The 19,356-nt window shown below is 42.1% G+C and overlaps 3 protein-coding genes across 3 annotated transcripts; 2 read left to right on the top strand and 1 right to left on the bottom strand.

Annotated features, from left to right (window-relative positions):
* Positions 1-114: 114 nt before the first annotated feature.
* LOC116259895 (phospholipase A1-Igamma1, chloroplastic-like) lies at positions 115-2,026 on the top strand. Its single transcript, XM_031637878.2, has one exon. It carries the CDS (start codon positions 193-195, stop codon positions 1,819-1,821), a length of 1,629 nt encoding a protein of 542 aa, XP_031493738.1. The 5' UTR covers positions 115-192; the 3' UTR covers positions 1,822-2,026.
* Positions 2,027-4,999: 2,973 nt separating this feature from the next.
* LOC116260901 (phospholipase A1-Igamma1, chloroplastic-like) lies at positions 5,000-7,115 on the top strand. The gene has a single exon (XM_031639427.2). It carries the CDS (start codon positions 5,551-5,553, stop codon positions 7,006-7,008), a length of 1,458 nt encoding a protein of 485 aa, XP_031495287.1. The 5' UTR covers positions 5,000-5,550; the 3' UTR covers positions 7,009-7,115.
* An 8,370-nt stretch (positions 7,116-15,485) lies between these two features.
* On the bottom strand, positions 15,486-17,039 carry LOC116259878 (basic endochitinase). Its single transcript, XM_031637854.2, has 3 exons — positions 16,450-17,039; positions 16,129-16,282; positions 15,486-16,025 (listed from the first exon to the last, which is right to left on the bottom strand). The coding sequence occupies exons 1-3, from the start codon at positions 17,000-17,002 to the stop codon at positions 15,659-15,661; spliced, it is 1,074 nt and encodes a 357-aa protein (XP_031493714.1). The 5' UTR covers positions 17,003-17,039; the 3' UTR covers positions 15,486-15,658.
* Between the last annotated feature and the right edge of the window lie 2,317 nt (positions 17,040-19,356).

Here is a 19,356-nt window from a genome sequence, read left to right as displayed (position 1 = left end):
ATAGTTTTGTCATTTTGAGGAAGGAAAATAATCGCGAATGGCAGGTTTAAACACCAAGGACACATTTATACCACTTGATACAAAAGTTAGGCATTAATTTCCCAACATAAACAAGGTAAGGAAAAAGTTGTGGGTTCCAAATAATGAATCTTGAAAAGAAAAGCGCGTGTTAAAGGACAGCCGGCTGAATCCATGGCCTTCACTCACCAACCACCGCCAATGGCTTCCTCCGCCCCTCTTTCTCTCTCTAACCTCTTCCTGCCACCATCGTCGTCGTCTGCCCTCTATCTCCACCATGGCGCCGATTTCCGACACCCGACCAGCACTGCCGGGATGTCTCTCTTCTCTCAAAAGCCAATATTCCAACAACTGCCCGTAAAAAGGGATTCAAGATCAGTCGGCCTTTTCGCACCAGTAAAGGTACTGACCAATAAATCGGAAGCTTTAATCGGAGAAGAGGAAAAGGAAGGCGTTGAAGAAAACGAAGACGAGGGTGAACAGAGTGGAGAGCGGAAGGTGGGTTCGAGGGCTACGGAGAAACCGGCGGAGCTACGCCTACCGGAGAGATGGCGCGAGATTCACGGCAGCTCCAACTGGGAGGGGCTGCTCGACCCTCTGGACCCACTTCTTCGCACCGAGCTCATCCGTTACGGCGAGATGGCGCAGGCCTGCTACGACGGCTTCGATTTCGACCAGTTCTCCAAGTACTGCGGCAGCTGCAAGTACAACCGGCGCCACTTCCTCGAAGGTGTCGGGCTGCCGGAGTCCGGTTACGACGTCACCCGCTACCTCTATGCGGTCTCCAACGTCAACCTCCCCAACTTCTTCAAGAAGTCGCTGTGGCCCAAGATCTGGAGTTCCCGGGCAAACTGGATCGGGTACGTGGCCGTGTCAAAGGATTCCACCAGCCTGGGGCGTCGAGATATCATGGTGGCCTGGCGCGGCACCGTCACCCAGCTAGAGTGGGTGGCCGATCTCATGGACTTCCTCCAGCCCGTCCGGTTACCCGGCCACAAGAAGCAAAACCCAGAGATCAAAGTCGAGTCTGGTTTCTTGGACCTTTATACCGACAAAGACCCTGCTTGCCGGTTCTGCCTGTTCTCAGCTAGGGAGCAGATCCTGACGGAGATCAAGCGGCTGGTGGACCAATACAGTGGTTCCGGCGAGGAGATGAGCATCAGCATCACGGGTCACAGCCTCGGCAGCGCGCTTGCCATCTTATCGGCGTATGACATCGCCGAGATGCGCTTGAACGTCCTCCCGGACGGCCGGACCATACCCATTGGGGTCTTCTCCTTCTCCGGACCGCGGGTAGGGAACCGGCAGCTCAAGAAAAGGTGCGAGGAGCTGGGAATCAAAGTCCTCCGGGTGGTCAACGTTCACGACACGGTGCCCAAGGTGCCCGGCCTGCTCCTGAACGAAAGGCTGCCGGGGATGCTCCAAGGCCTGGCCGATGCCCTGCCTTGGGGTTATACCCATGTGGGTACAGAGCTCAGGTTGGACCATACCATGTCGCCGTTCTTGAAGGAGACCAGCGACCCGTCTTGCTTTCACAACCTGGAAGCCCACCTGCACCTGCTGGACGGGTACCACGGCACGGGAAGGAGGTTCGTGCTGTCGAGTGGGCGAGACCCGGCGCTGGTGAACAAGGCGTGCGACTTCCTCAAGGAGCATCACCTGGTGCCGCCGTTCTGGCGGCAGGACGAGAACAAGGGGATGATGAGGAACGGAGACGGGAGGTGGGTGCAGCCGGAAAGGCCCAGGATCGATGACCACCCACCTGACACTCGTCAGCATCTGACGCAGATCAGATTGCATTAGCTTGAAGATCCAAAACCCAGAACTCTATACGGCCGTCCGTGGCGGCCCGTGATGCTTCATACTCGTATAAAAATAAATACATAAGAGAGAGAGGTGACAGGTAGTATTGTCAGACGAACGACGATGCATGTATTGTATTTGTTAAATTCTAAAGTGGTGTCTGTTTATATGATTTGGTGGTTCTTAAAAGATATGTTTTGGCGTATTTTTGTCTTTTGGAAGAGGGGAAGCGGCGCTTATAGATCAGCTCAAGAACAGTGTTCATCGGTATATAATATATACCAGTGTCAGCTTGGTGATATATCAATCACCCAAGTTCTTAGAGCTTCTGATATTGAAAAAAGTTGAGCTCAAGATCTTGTTTGGAAGGCGTCAATTTGGGCAGCTTCTTTTGCGGCATACCTTTATTGAACTTGTTAAAATCTTTTGCTTAGATAGGGATGTTGGTCTACGTAAATGTTCCACGGGGATGAACAAGGACTTTTTCCTGCACATGGAGTCCGCTACCAGGCTTACACGGAAGAGATTACTTTGCTGGGTGTCGGCCTGCAACCCTATATCGTGAGCCGCTGTAGTCTGACCCGTAAAGCTTCACGGTCTGATCAACCTAAATACCAAACTTCCACAGCCGCCGAGCGACTGTTGGAAGGAGAGATGGCTGGCCGGCGATCCCTCTCTCTCTCTCTCTCTTTCTGGTATCTTGACTAATAAGCCTAGATCTTGACTCGGAAACAAATAAGTGTTGCTTCCCATGAACTCAATCTATAAAAGTGATTCATTTAGCTAGATTTCACCAGAAATGTGAAGAATACTAGAAAATTATGCACCAGATGTTGATGTATGTATAGCCAGTTGTACGAGAACATAAATATGTAAAATGTGATATTTATAGGACATGTCATGTCATTAAAATAATCATATAGATTTCATGAAAATTTTTTATTCGTGTATGGTTGGGTCTAGATAAAATCTCAACCTATTGCAAAATGTTGGACGATGGGATCGACTGTTGCTTTTTTAAAAGCAGGCATGGTAATAATAGACTGCTTAATAACTAAGATCACGCACGTTTATAGTGACCCAACTTTTGGTGATTCAATAAAGAGAAAATGGTACGTATGGCTTCTGGCAGAGCCTGCTAAAGGGCTTTTGTCGGGCCGCCCGAAACAAAGTGCTTTGAAAGTTTTGGGCACCCACTCTACGTAGTTGGACTCAGCTCACTCTTGAATTCAATGGCCAGGTCTGCCACTTAGCTGTGCTAGGCTAAGACTAACTAAGGTTCAAATATAAGATTGGGTGACCCTTCTTGTGGTCTTTAGCCACAGGACATGTCGATCTTAAGTATTTCCATTCAACCGCCAATTGGATTCCGGGTCAGTGGCCACAATGAGTCTTGGCACACCAGCTCGGACCTGCCCGTCTCTAGTTGGCCGCATTAGGATAACCTTTAGAGTTTTTATGCCACCAGGGGAGCGGTAAAAGTCTCTCAACCTGGGTGGGTGCAGTTTCTTAGACTGAAAAAATAAAAAAGTGTATATCAGCCAATAATGAGTTTTTTTTATTGAATTTTACTGCTGCCTTGCCTTATTAGGAGAGAAGCCGCATGTGGTGAAGTACAGTCAATTAATCAACTACATTTAGGCTCTGTACAATGGTCGAAGTGGGAGCGAATAGGAGACTAGTTTTTATTTTGATTATTTGTGCTGTAAAAAGGAACCACCGATGCACAAGCTGAAGCGCAGTCTTAAGATACTAAAAGCACCCCTTGTACTTTAAAAGAATGAAGAGTTGGGTAGGAACATCGGTCGTTTGCTTGGTGATAGGAAAACCCCTCGCTTACCAGGAATTAATCAATTGTTAAATTAATTTTGAACGTCTCAGCATGGCAATTAGTTAGAAAAGTGAGCTATAATAGTTATAACCATAAAAAAAAAAGATCTGCAAATAATTTTGTTGGCACCTATAACAAAACTTAATTAATATTAATATCCCCATTTGATTAGAAAACAGGGGGCGAAAACAATTAGTAGCAGCTTGGAGCTGCCTTATCTTAATAAATATAATAGTTCTATTGGAAAAGCAAGCTAAATGGATGGTCACAAGCCTGAGGATGGATCCCATTATTTATTGTTGGTTGGTAGAGAACTTTTGAAAACGGCAATCTAAGATGATTGGCTTGGAGAATAAAGATGTATGTCTTTACAATTAGGGTTGGACATCAAGTCAGGCACTCTACCTAGTACTTGGTTGCCGAATACCTATCGGGCCAACATGGGTCGACCCAATGGGGCTTGATTCGACCTGATATATTTTTAATATTATTTTTATTTTAATAATAATATATAAGTTATATTAAAAAATTATTTTATATTTTTAAAAATAATTTTTATTTTAACCGAGCCAAGTTGGGCTCAAGTTTCGGGTTACGGTTCGAGTCTAACTCTTATCAACTGGCCCAATGCAACTTAGTTGGTCTGCCACATCACATCATACTAGTTTTTAAGGCCATTATTACAGCCTAGGAACTTTGCTTTGATTTGACACTTTGTCTTTAATCAAAGTTTAGGATGTAGATTCAAGAAGGGTGGCAACTGAGAAACTGGTAGCTAGCAAAAGTGGAGGTGAAGGAGCTGTGAGAAGTGACTATTTTTCAATTAAATAAGCAAAACTAATCTCTTTTTATATGTTTATACATGTAAAATTAATGCCGTAAAAAAGATTGGTATTTACAAATTAATTATTTTGTTTTCATTGAATCTTTTAAAGGTTCAATCAACCTAATTTTTTGAATTATGCGATGCCACATGCATGTGAATTTTCTTTTTTCAAATGACAACTATATTATTTAAGTGTCAACGACAATCTACTGCGCATGTATCCTGCGAATTATTAAGTAACTTGATCAGATGATTCGTAATCAGTACATATTCTAAGGGTCGAGTAATTTTCTTTCTTTTTATCTCAAATCACCAAACGGAGATTAGGTGGATCTCTTACCTACTTTATTAGTATACCATGAAAGATGCTCTTTATTAAAATCAAACTTTAGTTTAACTATTTCACAAATCCAGAGAAATTACAAAAGCACAATTGACGAACTGGCAGGCAACTACAAAAAAGAATACTTAAATGTTTCACGTGTTGAAAAGAAAAAACTTAAAATATTTTGCATCGATAATAAAGAAAACAAACACTTGCCGTCAACACTAGGTTATTAATAGTTTAAGCTAAAGTTAATGTTAACAAAAGATAAAATACGCTTAGTAAAGCTAATAGTGAGCTGGGTAGATTGTGTTATGTAAGGTTTCCTAAGAGCTATATCTATTAATATCAATACATGATTAATTTTACCTAGATAGATATTAAACTAGTCCTTTTATTTACATTTAAAATGATGATGTGATATAATGTGAAAAGGGGCTTCAAGGAAAACCTGGTCATACTAATGAAATGCAGCTCCACGGTCTACGTTGCCGATCGAACAAAAGTTCTTTCTCGACGGCCCGTCTGCCTATAAATTGATGAGGCTTTATCAGGAGCTGCTCTGCTCTGATCTGATCAACCATAACCACCATCCATGGCTTCCTCCTCCCTTCTTCTTCTCTCTAACCAATTGCTGCATCCATCGGCCACCCTCCACGACCATCTCCACCATGGGTTCCAACCTAGAGAGGTTCGTCTCCCCAGAAGCTCGTCCCGGAACTACTCCTGAAGCCTGACTCAAAATCGATGGGCTTCGTTAGACAAGTTCAGGCGGTCAATACAGCCGAACGGCTACCCAAATTGGAAAGGCAGGAATCGAGAGAAGAAGACCAAGAGGAGGAAGAGCAAGATGGAGGAAGAATGGGAGATTTAAAGGGAAAAGAGAAAGCGGAGCTGCGGCTTCTGGAGAGGTGGCGGGAGATGCACGGCAGCCACGACTGGGAGGGGCTGCTGGACCCTTTGGACCCTCTTCTCCGGAAGGAGCTCATCCGGTATGGCGAGATGGCGCAAGCCTGCTACGATGGGTTCGACTTCGATCAGTTCTCTAAGTACTGCGGCAGCTGCAAGTACAACCGGCGCTACTTTTTCGACGGCGTCGGGCTGCCGGAATCCGGGTACGACGTCACCCGCTACCTCTATGCGGTCTCCAACGTCAACCTCCCCAACTTCTTCAAGAAATCGGTGTGGCCCGAGATCTGGAGCTCCCGCGCCAACTGGATTGGCTACGTTGCCGCGTCCAAAGACTCCTCCCACCTGGGGCGACGCGATGTCGCGGTGGCCTGGCGGGGCACCGTCACCCGCCTCGAGTGGGTGGCCGACCTCATGGACTTCCTCAAGCCCGTCCGCTTACCAGGCCACTCGAACCAAAACCCGGCGATCAAAGTGGAGTCCGGGTTCTTGGACCTTTACACCGACAAGGACCCTGCTTGCCGGTTCTGCCTGTTCTCAGCCAGGGAGCAGATTCTGACGGAGATCAAGCGGGTGGTGGAGCAGTACAGTGGGTCTGGTGAGGACATGAGCATCAGCATCACCGGACACAGCCTGGGCAGCGCGCTTGCGCTCTTATCGGCTTACGACATTGCCGAGATGGGGCTGAACGTCCTCCCGGACGGCCGGACCATACCCATTACGGTCTTCTCCTTCTCGGGACCAAGGGTAGGGAACCGCAAGTTCAAGGAAAGGTGCGAGGAGCTTGGTATCAAGGTCCTGCGAGTGGTCAATGTTCATGACACGGTGCCTAAGGTGCCCGGTCTATTCCTGAACGAAAGGCTGCCGGCGATGCTTCAAGGCCTGGCCGATGCGCTGCCTTGGGGGTATACCCATGTGGGTACCGAGCTCAAACTCGACCATACCATGTCACCTTTCTTGAAGGAGACCGGGGACCCGTCATGCTTCCATAACCTAGAAGCCCACCTGCACCTGCTGGACGGGTACCATGGCACGGGAAGGAGGTTCGTGCTGTCGAGTGGGCGAGACCCGGCGCTGGTGAACAAGGCGTGCGACTTCCTCAAGGAGCATCACCTGGTGCCGCCGTTCTGGCGGCAGGACGAGAACAAGGGGATGGTGAGGAACGGAGATGGGAGGTGGGTGCAGCCGGAGAGGTCCAGGATCGATGACCTCCCACCTGATACTCATGACCACCTGAGGCAGATCAGATTGCATCCTTCAAGCTCAAACGAGACAGTAGCGAGAGAGAGAAGGTAGTGGACCGCGGCGTTAAGGACTGGTGGTTGGAAATTGTTGTTATGTGAATGTACCAACTATGCAATTGTTTAGTTAGCTCTCAGTAAATACAACTGTTTGTCTTGTTATATCCTTCTATTTGTTGTTTTCGAAAAGTTCTCCACGTAAAGATGTTGGTTTCCTCCTCGAGTGAATGGTTGTTCTTCCCCGGATACAAGACAAACACGTAGGAAATGTGAACGGCACTTTCCTTCTCAGCTGGCGCTGGTTTCTTGCTTGATTGTTGAATTGAATGGCTTTCCTTGTCATTTTACCGTACAAGGTTGGCCTCATCATCCACAATTCGCGAAGAGAGAGAAATACGAAGAAAGAGGAAGCAGAAGAGGACTATTAACATATTAATATATTACTGTATTCAGTAAATCAAGACTTGGAAATTTGGCTGCACATTAAGAAACCATTCTGGTGAAAGTTGAATTTTTTGTCAAATTGAGCATATTGCACAAACGCATTTTCATTGAATTCTAACTTGCTTCAAAGTCTAAAAGGTTTCGACGTCAATCACTAAGAAAATTGTGCTTGATATCATATCCAAAGCTTTGCTTGAATAATGACTCAACATAAGGGAATCAATTTACATACCCTGCGCACCGAATAGTGCTTATTCTTATGAGAAAGTCAGTCTTTAATTTCCTTTGCTTTCTCCATAGAGATGCAAGTCATGATTTGGGTATACAAAAGTTTTAGGATTTCCATTTTCCTTGCTTCTTCTGCTGTCCAGAACTCGACGCACATCTGATATGATAAGTATTCAGCACATTTGACAAGAGACTCTTAGCACATGCGCGATTAAGAAAGGGGATCGATGCTGCTTATTAGTAATATTTGTGGTCTATGTGAGAAGGAAAGTATGGTTTTCTGCGACCGAAATATCATTTTTCATAATTTTAGTGAAATTTTTTAAAATTTAAATGTCAATTTAGAAAAAAAATAAAGTGGCAAAGATCTATGGAGGCCCTAAGTTAGGGCCATCCCTTGTCCAGGGAGACGATAGGAGCGTATTCCCTCCATTCTTCACAAACATCGATTTCAAACCTGAGCTCACCAAGTTTTACCTCACAAAAGTATTTCTGACCCTGCAAATTTCTCTTTTCTATGATCATTAGAAGAAGAAGAAGAGGATGCTTTTCTGCAGAAACCTGGTAAACACCGGAATAAGCTTAAGACCGGCGTGCGTGGCACGGAATTTCCCATTGAAAGATTGAGCGGTCAATCGCCGACATCATTCAGGACTTGCAGATGTTTGACATTTGAAGACGGAAAAAAAGAAAAAGTCCATCTTCAGTTTGGTCAATTGAGATTTGTTTCATGGGGAAAGAACAATGCGGTGGATAGATGGTTTTGGTTTGTAAATTAAGGATGTCAACACCAACAAGGCAAGAACGATGATTCGCTGGATCGGCCTTGAATCGTTTATTTGTTTCTGAAAAAAAATATATATATTAAAATGATAAAAGAAACCGAATTTAAAAAAAAAAAAAACTAACAAGAGACTCATAACTCCAATTCATTTCGAATAGGATTCCTCATAAGATTAGGATTCACTGCAGTCAGAAATTTGTTGATGGTATTGTACTCATAAGATTAGGATTCCCAGGGCATCACCTTTCAAACGTTCTTTCACTGTGATCGCTTCCCTTCCCCGAAGTTTGAAGCTCAATGCAAAACCCTAGCAAGACAAGTTTTGTATATGAACAAACTTTATGAAACTGTGTCAAATAAACCGCATGTTGTCATATAATATATATATATATATATATATAAGCTGGAACTAAGTTTTCCAAACATGCCTAAACTATGACTAGAACGTAACAAAAGATCAAGAAGCTTTTTTTAGAGGATTGGGGTTTCAAACTTTCACGTCATGTTGAATGATGCTGAGATTTCGTGAGGCGACTTCCTGGTCGACCAATCGATCGGGTCTAGTTAGGGAGGCATGTGTAGGTATTGTGTGGGCAATTGCCCACAAAGGTTCACAAAAAATGCTTATTTTGAATATAGTACTTTAGAGTCATTTTTTTTCATTTATATATTCGTGCTCTTTAAAAATTTGAAATTTTATAACTAGTATCATTTTGGCATGGACACAAAGTAGGGGCATGTAATATTACGTACCGCCAAATTGAAAAGTCCGTGGCTCTTGTTTGGACGTTGATTCTCAACTTTCTCATTTATTCTACGTTTGGTTGATCGCCATGAGAAAATTAGATGCTGACCTACTTCGGGTTGAACTTTGGACCTAGATCAAATCTGAGGTTTTTGTCCTAAACTGAGGATCTCAAATCCTTTTTTTTTTCGCATGGTAATCAAATACAGTATTTTTTTATACCATGCGTGCTACATGAAAAAATTTCATATCAACCTCGGCTATCAAACACACCCTAAGAAGAAATTTGATTGCTTTTTATCTAAAAATCCTCCTGATTTGAGAACCTTGGATTTAAGATCAGACCTTTCCCGACTCAACTTTTAAATCAAAGCTTTGCTTCAATGCAAGAACATAAAATAAGGATTTTAAGTGTGATCTTACTACAAACATAAGTTTTTTAGTTTAATGAACCATGCATTTTGCCATGGAAATTTTGGCACATCAGTTCCATGAATTTCAAACCTGAAGTGATCAAACACTTTGTAGATTTGTTGTTAATTGAGATCCTTGGCTGACTGAGATCAATGGATTTGAGATCAATAGATTTTTGGGGATTCCTACATATTCTTCACTTAACCTATTGTGCCAACGTGTATCGGTGGATACCACATACTGTTTATAGGTTTTTGAATAAATAAGTCTCATCTTTGAGGTAGATACGGAACCGTTAATTTGTTACTGTTTAATTGCCAAACGACCCCTTTGGTAATATGCATGGCATTGGCATTAACAATTAAAGTTAATACATGGTGTTTTTTTAAGGGTATATTTCATCGTTTTTTTTTATAAAAAAAGTAAGTATTTTTTCTACTTTTTCAGTATTGTCATTATATTGGGTTCCTTTTTCTTTTTCTCCTCTCGTTTCAACACTGGAGTTCCTTAAGGCCACGTTTCTTCTCTCTACTCTCTAAAAAGAAAAAAGAGAGTATTTTTTAGACTTTTGGGTATTGTCATTATTTGGGGTTCCTTTTTACTCTTTTTTCCCTTCGTTTCAAGGGCATTATAGTCTTTTGTTCCTACATATTGCTTGGGGCCATTCAAGTCAATATGCTTCACTATCAAGCCCACCAACCGTCACAAGCATTGAAAAACACGAAAATACAAAGCGATTTTGTGAGTGTCTCATAAATCTGACTCAAAAGATTTGGCTCAAAAGATTGGGTGAGTTCAGCAAACATTAAAATTATTGTTCTATAAATTCACTTTAATATTTGGGCAAATTTATGAGAAACTTACAAAGAGTCTTTTGTGGCAAACCGCCTCTTAAGGGTCGTGTGGCAATAGTAAAACATTGTTACTGTCTCATAAGTTTTTTTTTTTTAAAAAAGAAATTAGAGCAGATTAATACTTATTATGATGTTTTATATATATGACAAATTTTTTTAAGGCATGTACATGGGACCATAAACCAAACAGCTTCCTAAGAACCATCTTTTTCTTGGACAGCCTTTCCCTTATTACGAGTTTTATGTCTTTGTGGATCAGTATGAAAGAAAAAAGAAAAAAAAGAGACATTTGGGTATGCGTTTGGAAGCAAAGTGGAGATAAAAAGCGGTTGTTTTGAAAATGATGTAACAAGTTCTATTTTAGAGTAACAAGTCACTTTTTCTCCACAACGAAGCGTCATCGAGGCTTTTTTAGAAGTAAAGATTGTTCAGTCACTTTCCAAACAGAAGCCAAATGAGAGCGAGTGGGTTTAGTTGGCTTTATAGATTCCAGGGTCTGGAGCTATCCGAAATAGAGCTTGCTGTTTGCTGCTGGGTCACATTCATCAGCTAGCAAAATTGGACTAAAACGCAGTCAATGTTACTCGATGCTTCCATTATAGATGTACATTTTTATCCGAACCGTTTATGAAAACAATTATTCACCAAAGAAAAGAACCTGAACCTGGATAATGTTTCTTGCCGGAATGGGCTCATCTGAGTCTGCCAAGTTATGCTCAGATTACGATTCTTGAAGAAAGCTAAAACTTACAGCAAAGGTAAAAATTACAGCAAGTCACATCATTATAGGTTCAGGTACGGCAAGGTATATGTTTGTATCTAAAAAAAATAAAAGCAACATTAAACCAAATTAGTAGTATAAATAAAAACAGCACACGTTGATCATGACCAATAGCTCTTAAAAACATAATGAAAACTAACTTGAGAACAAGTTAAATCAAATAAAAGTAAGCGCGTTGTTATTTTGGGTCTAAAAATTTTTCAAGTGCGTCTGAATATCCATTTTACCATGTTGGTATAACGGCATCAATATGGGAACCTTACTGAACTACCTATGTGATTAATGTGATTAAGATTACTTCGACTTTGGCCAGGGGCGGAGGGAGGGAGGGGGCTGCTTAGGCCATTGCCTCACTTCAATCAAATGAAAAAAAAAATTACACTATAAAAATTGATTTTTTTTTTGTTTGTATGTATTTTTTGAACGTGAGTTTAATTTGGCCCTACCCAAATCCAACCCAATAAACCCAGCTCCTATTTGACCCGCCCTTGAAAAAAAATCCAAGCTCCACGCTTGATGTTGGCGATGACTAAACCTGACTATTGTTGACCATAAATGAATCATTCTTGTTTTAGACGTGACCCGTATTAGCAACTGAATTGATTTTATATAATCTTTAGTTCAATCACTGTTTAGTTCTAGCTTCAGTCTTATCACACATAAATTTGGCGCATAGTCACTAAAAACCCGTTTTTTTTGGAAAAAGATTTGAGAAAAACATTAAAATCGAAAAACCATGTCTTTTTCTCTACTTTTCTTTTTTTAAGAAACTCGAAGGTGATTTTTTTTTTTTGCGTTTTTTCTCATTATTTTTATGTTTTTTTTGTTTTAAAATTTAAAACCCAAGTTAAATTATTTATCTTCATTTATATCACTATTAAAACATTAATTTTATCATTTATCAAGTTATCTTTTTTGTGTTCTTGTCAGTTTTTTTTTATCTTAATTTTTCCTAACTTTTGCAATTTTTAATTTTCTAAAAAAAAATTACGAATTTTACCCTGATTTTCTCGACAGTTTTAGCTTTGCCAAAACATATCGAGAATAAGGTCGCCGTTAGAATCGCCATAACGGTATTTATGATTACGATATATCGTGCTATAGGTTCAGGTCCACCCCAAATTTCACGGGAATTGGTTCATATTTTTAGGTACTCATCCTTCTCCACACAGACCCAAGGATAAAAATTTTCTTGCCCTTTCAACAAGAGGAGCACTAGCAGAGCCCTTTCGCTTCACAAATCCGCACACTGAACCACACTAAAGATCAATTGCTTGTGGGTTGCCTACTTCTTGAAGAAAGCAGTAGCCTCTGGCGTAAGTAAGATCCATGTGGTCGAGTTTCCCATCCACCTGAGCTCAGACAGTTTCACGAGGGTCATGGGGTTGATCTAAAATACATGTGAAATAATACGGAAAGTGCTAAGTTTATATTGAGATTGATCTGTGGCTTTTGAAAGATGGTGTTCATAGAAACTCTGTTTCTCTAGTTCCGTGATATTAGCAATTGAATTGGGTGACTATGCATCAAACCTTTTCTTCTCGATACCATTCTCACATTCATGCAGGATGAGTTGGAAACGGGATAATCTAGTTCATCACTAGAAGGTACTGTGCAGTGGGTGTACAGTGGCTGCTAAATGGGCAGCCATAGGTTCGCTCTGCCGCTACAGGCACTTACCAGCACCGCCACTACCAGCGGCTTTTCCGTTGGCAGCTCTGCTACCATTTGTGGCCAGGCTTTGGCACCCGGCTCCACAACAATCACTTGTGGTGCCACAGCAACTCCACCGGCTGCGGCACAGCCCTGCACGGCACACGCCACCCCCTGCCACCGCTGTGTTGAGCTACCGCACTGGCTACTGCACTACTTGTGACACAATAACACCACCGGCTGCAACACCACGGCGCTCCATGGGACAGAGCACCTTCTGCTTGACTTGCTCATTCCTCTGCTACTGCACCAAGAGCACCTACGAACAGAGCAAGGAGCAAGAATTGTAGAGAGCAGCTCCTGAGAATCTTGAATCAAGGAATAAAGCAGATGAACCAAGACAGAAGATAGGTGTGACCTTGAGCTTGCATCCAAGTGTATGAACTGTGGTCTGTTTAGCCATTTGGCAGCCATTCATTCTTCGTTTTTTTGGTGGGAAGTGGATGCTGCAATGCTTTAGAAGTCCCTTCTTACGGTGACAGTATAACAGGGCCTATCCTGTGAATCTGGTAGATTGCAACCTGCGTCGATTTTCTGGACAAATTGTATTTGGATTCATGCAACCCCAGAACTTCTAAGGTCTCAGTTACGAGATTATCCATGGTTGGGCAAAAGTTAGAAGAACATCAGACTGTCAGCATATTACAGAAATCTTCTTTGGAGTTCCCCGCAAGGTAAAATCATGTAGAAAAACCGCAGACTTGATTTCTTGTGGGAAATTTCAAGTCTCCGTGAAATTATGGATGCATATATGAAAAGCGCATCAAATTGGACGAAAGTAAGATGTGATTTTGTGGGGTTGGTGAACATATGAGATTAGAAGGATAGTCTGTTAGGCGTGTTTTAATGGGAAGCTGGTTATATGCACAGACTTGTGCACATTTGCATTGTGCACAGCAGTGCATGTAACTCCCTCTCGTTTTAATGTGCCTGCAGAGAATCGTTTTGAGGCGTATGGGCGTGTGAAATTCCACCAGCCTAGTACAGCGGCCTGAAATGAAAAACAGTAGAAAATTTCCTGTAAACTATTCACGCTGAGACATATTTCCTGCTTGCTACCAAGCGTCTCCTTATAAGGGCGTCCGATTGTTTTGGAAAAATTTTTTGAAGTGGGTTTTCCCTGTAAAAACTGTTTTAGGAAAATTGATGGATCACCAATTCTTAGAGACTAAAATTTTTGGAATAACCTGTTAAATAGCTTTGTGAGAGGATGAAATATTTTAAGAATCTTTTTCACTGTTTGATGAATGAGAATAAGTTCTTGAAAAGTACATATAATCAGAGAAAAAAGTTTACTGCTAGGCCAATTTTGAGATGGACCATTGCACTGTGTCTTTTTCAATGTAATCGAGAAAATGCGGCGAAGGTTAATGTTGCCTTCGATTTTCTATTATTCTTTTGCACGCAGAAAAGTTGTTTTCACTCTTACTGGATAAAGATGCGTTCAAGACAACATTAACGAACAAAGGAGACCAATCTCGAAATAGTGGAGCGAGCGATGGTACTGTGCATTCATCATTTGCAGTAAGTTTGTCAACTTCTTTTATGTACTATTTGGTGTCATCATGGTCCATTTCTATGATTAAAGTCTCTTCAATCATTTTTTTAACGAAAAAATATATAATGTATATGTTAAGTCTAGAATGATTACGAATATTTAATGACTAAATTGTCACAAAAACATATGCAATTGGTCAAATGTTTTTTATTTTACAAGTAAGCTTGGAACACTAAGCCTTATGAGGACAGCGCCATGAGAAACTAAGTTCACTCATAGATTCGGATGGTAAATTCAAATTCAAACTGGGATATGGTATGTAGATGTGAATCTGAATTGGAACCTAAATATGTGAACATATGATAAAAGCATGCAGCTAAGTTAATAACACATCTGATGCGCTCAAATTGCACCATATGAATCTTATTAACACAATTATTTTCTCGTGATCAATACATCTTTGGACAATATTTCTTGTACAAAGTTCGGGTCTTATGCTAATTTAAACAGTTGTAGCCATCCGTGTTGTACATTTACCAGAACTCATGGGTATCGGTATGAAATTGGGCTGCATGTGGGGATCGATTTCAACAATATTTCATGGTCTCAAACAAATGATCATTGAGCTCGTAAATTAAATCTAAAGTATTAATTGATTAATCAGCTGGAGCATTTTAACACAACAAGTGGACTCAAGTAAAGGAATGAGTGCAAGAAGTAGGTCATCTTCATCGTCATCATTCTGACCTGGGCATTTTAGTTTTGGTCAATTTCAACGCACTTATGCCCCACTACAGAGCTTAGTGTCTTTTCTTATCAAGCAGACAATCACACTAATAAAAATATGCAAATGTTCTAATATTCCGTAAATCCCATATAATCAAGATGAGAGGAACTCTTAGTCGTGCCTCTGTGTGTTGTGAGGTCATCTTCATGGTGTCATCGTCCACGGCATGATAGTCAGCGCTCATCAAATTTTGTTAATCTCTCCTTTTGGGCCGACAGGTCGCAGTTTCAGGATTTCTAAATCTTAAATACTCTGTGTGTGTGTGTGTGTGAGAGAGAGAGAGAGAGAGGAAAATAACATTATTTTATTTAGAACATACTGCTGCTGTGGAAATCGACCAACGGATGTTGGATTCGAGGTCTTCCATGAGTCTTTTATTTAGAATATACTGCTAATAAAAAGCAAACATCAGATGTTGGATTTTATTTCTTCCCACGTCCATTAACTGTGATGGCACTTAGAAGGGCGTCTGGCTGTAGCAGTCGAGGTTGTTGCCATAAGTCACCCCGAATATGTCGCAGTATCTCTTGTAAAACCCGATCCGATCGGCGACCCTGGCATCAGTTCCGTGGCCGCACTCCAAGCCTCCATTGATGATGTTGGTGATGACGCCGTAGCCGGCAAGCCGGCCGGCAGCTACGTCCGCCGACGAAGGGGTCCATTGCCCGGTGATGACGTCGTGCGACGAAGGCTTTGGTGCTTGCGGGGTCATCCAGAACCACATGGCAGTCTTGAATGCGATTACAGGGTCTGTAGCAACTGCATCTGGGTTGTTGAGCAAATCAGACCCTATTGCCTGTCCGGCAGGCCCATAGTTATAGTTGCTGCACAAATTGAGCAAATGTATGATCTCTCAGTTGAAGGCCTATTGGAAAAGTTTATTTATTTTCTGCAAGCAAGATGGATGTAATTGAGAATGGATCTTACTATGAGATTTGAATGGGTCCTCTGCCGTAGTATTTCTTCCCAGAGGCGCAAGGCCATTGAGTACTGGCAACGCAGTAGCTAGGTGGGTTGCCTTGCTCATTGATATAGCAGTATCCCCAAGAGTAAGGACCATCTGGTGCGGTTGCCCATCCTCCTACACATCATTAGAACCAATTTCCATTACGTCATTGATGTAGATTTCACAAAAATTTCGTCCAGAAACGAAGACCAGGTGCCATATGCTAACGGAACCTCTGCGATTGAACCTTTTGTAGAAACGAAGTAAAAGGGGAAGATAGCAGAACGTTTCATCATCGTTACCTGTTGTTTCGTGTGAAGTCTGACCAAGGAAGGCAGCAATTTCCCTTTTACGTGTGGCGTCATCGCCGGTGGTGCCGAAGCCGCTGAAGGATTTGGCAGCAGTGATGAAGGCACTGTAAGTGTAGAAGCCATTGGCCGGGCAGGCCGCGTCGTTTCGATGCAGCAGCATCTGGTTGAAGGTCGTCTCCGAAATAAGGCTACTCAAGTCGCTGCCGCTGCTGCCGCTGCCGCTGCATTGACTCTGGCAATTGGCGCCACAGTAGTCGCTGGTGCTGCCACAATATCCATACTGGCTACAACACAGGCCACCAGCGCAGACCGCACCCCCTCCTTGAGTCCCACATCGCGGCACCGTGGACCCACCAGGGCACTGGCTCTGGCACCCGGTTCCACAGTAGGCGCTGGTGCTGCCACAGTATCCCCACTGGCTGCAGCACAGGCCGCCTGCACACAGGGCACCTCCTGCCTGTGTACCACACTGCTGTGCCTGTGCACGCAGGGCGGCGGCCAGAAGGAGGGCAAGGAGCAGAAATGGCGGAGAGAAGAGCTTCATGATCACAGAGAGGAAGAGAAGGACTTCTGAGTTTGGATGAGGCTGATGCATGAAGGAAGCAAGTCTATATATAGGCAAGCAAACTTTGGCCTACGCGACCTTGAGCCATTTTTCAATGGGAACACGGATAATACAACCATGGGAGCACGCAGAAAAGCCGTTTGACTTTTCTCGACTGATCTTGAGTTTGTGAAGATGGCAGCAGCAGCGACCTTGACTTTGTATTAAAAATCTAACAAAAGAAAAAAAAAATTAATAATAATATCGATAAATTTTTAACGAAACTCGGTGAAATACAACGGCCTTCATAAATTTTTGATAAAATATTGTTTCCCCTCTAAGATAATTGGTAGGTCTTCGCTACTAAAATCTGCATTTCATTATTTCATCACAGGTTTGGATCTGGATAACGAGCCCGGCCCCACGATTGGATCAACACATGGAGGCCTCAACGTCATGATCATTGACTCACTATTTAGGCGTGTAGCCCTAGAGCAATTTCCGGGTCATATAGACGGATTGGTCAGAGTTAAGGGCTAGCTCTGGCCTTTTCGTTAGCACCAACCTCTTTTTAAGAGTCAACTCATATAGCCATCTTTTCGCTCTTCCGCGAAGTGAGGAGCTCATGTTACGTACTCTCTTTGATAAGAAGCTCTAAAATTATTAATGAGAGGCCGACGTGGTTTGAGTTCTTAATGGCCAGTCTGGAAGTCCGCTTGGATTATGTACTAAAGGAAATTGATTAAGTAGTTAAGTAATTTTGGTGGGGGCAAGAGTTAAGTAGCGGGTTTTTGTTTCGAATTTTCGTAACTAAATTTTTTGAACTGCAAAAAAAAGAAGAGTGCTAATAATCAATCAAATAGTAGATGCAGTATCTCAAAACATCAATCAAATAGTAGATGCAATATCTCAAAACAACGAAAGAAAGTAGACTTGAACATTGAAAAGACGAAAGGGAATGCTTCAATCTTGTGCACTTCAACTCAAATCCATGCATTAGCTTGTTGACTAGGTTTTTGATATTTGTTTCGATCCAAATACATGAACATGTTCAAGTGCCCAAAATTATATAAATGCCCTGAGAAAAATATAAAGATGGAGTCTTCTTCTAATAATTACAAGGGGAAAATGAGAAAAAAACCAGAAAGTTATTTTTTTCATTTTGTCCTGTGAGGCGGGTGATATGAGGGCACGTAGCGTGCGATCCCAGACATGCACGGCCAGATTTTGTTACGTGATGGACAGGGTACTCGCTGGCCTGGTCAAAAGCAGGAGGCGGTGGATTCCGCGGCCCAACGCAAACAGGATTGTCGCTGAATCGACGACGTTGCTGCTGTATGTTTCTTGCGTTCCCTACGTTGCATTTAATGGAGCTATTAAGGTGGTGAATTAGTTTTCAAGACTTCTTAATACCTACCACCACACTACAGACCACCCATTTGCTTCAATTTTAATACAAACTACTTGCAATGTATAATGAACCCTTTTAATTCTGTTTACAGGGGCGGAGGGAGGGAGGGGGGGGGGTTCGGTGAGCCCATTTTTTTTTACATTGAAAAAATCAAAATTTTTTAGTTTGGCCCGACCCTGACTCGACCCACAAATCGTCTTGGCCCGACCTTAAAAAAAATCCTTGCTCCGCCCCTATCTGTTTATAACTTGACGTAAGGGGTGACGTAAGGGGTGGGAAGAGAGATGTGGTCATGCATGAAATCACAATAAAAGGATTGAGTGTGTGAATGTGTTAACTTAATCGAAATTACTGCATACTTTGTCAACATACTTTGTCAACATATCAGAATCTTTTTAAAGTCTTAAACTTCTAATTATAGCCAAGAAGGAAGAGAGAATTGAATGACGTGGTCATGCTTTTTTTTAACATTCACTTAAAGAAAACTACTTTGGGTATAAAATTATTAAGGTTATAACCTCATGCACTCAATTTTATGTCTTCTTTACCAACGATACATCCTTCCTTTAACTCAAGTGTTTCACTTGTCATTGTTTGCAGCCAAACACAATGACCATGAGGTTTGAACTTTAGACTCTTGGTGGCCAGACAAGTATATGCTGCACTTTTTGAAAAATTTGATGGAACAGAAATTAAGGTCATTTCACTCGGTAACTTTTTTTTTGGTTACAAAACCTTGTCTTTTATTTAGGATGGCCCCTGCCAGTCCCCCGTTGGCTTGGCCTTCATCACAAGAACGTGAAAATATCAAGTTCAAAAAGGTTGGTGTGAAGCATGCATCAAGCCAGGGGTGAAGCCAAAGTAGGGCATGCTATGGGTTCGGGCTCCACCTAAAAAAATTAAAATTTACACGTAAAATTAAAAAAAAAAAATTCTATGTAAA

The sequence above is a fragment of the Nymphaea colorata genome, chromosome 9, assembly GCF_008831285.2.
Source record: "Nymphaea colorata isolate Beijing-Zhang1983 chromosome 9, ASM883128v2, whole genome shotgun sequence".
NCBI lineage: Eukaryota > Viridiplantae > Streptophyta > Magnoliopsida > Nymphaeales > Nymphaeaceae > Nymphaea > Nymphaea colorata.
This window is presented reverse-complemented; position numbering and strand designations above follow the sequence as displayed.

What these genes read in the sequence shown, in the direction of transcription:
- LOC116259895 (XM_031637878.2), top strand. Translation starts at nt 193, where the DNA reads ATGGCCTTCACTCACCAACCACCGCCAATGGCTTCCTCCGCCCCTCTT.
- LOC116260901 (XM_031639427.2), top strand. Translation starts at nt 5,551, where the DNA reads ATGGGCTTCGTTAGACAAGTTCAGGCGGTCAATACAGCCGAACGGCTA.
- LOC116259878 (XM_031637854.2), bottom strand. Translation starts at nt 17,002, where the DNA reads ATGAAGCTCTTCTCTCCGCCATTTCTGCTCCTTGCCCTCCTTCTGGCC. An exon ending in GACTTCACACGAAACAACAG is followed by an intron (nt 16,283 to 16,449) that starts GTAACGATGATG and finishes AATGATGTGTAG; the next exon opens with GAGGATGGGCAACCGCACCA. An exon ending in GGACCCATTCAAATCTCATA is followed by an intron (nt 16,026 to 16,128) that starts GTAAGATCCATT and finishes CAATTTGTGCAG; the next exon opens with CAACTATAACTATGGGCCTG.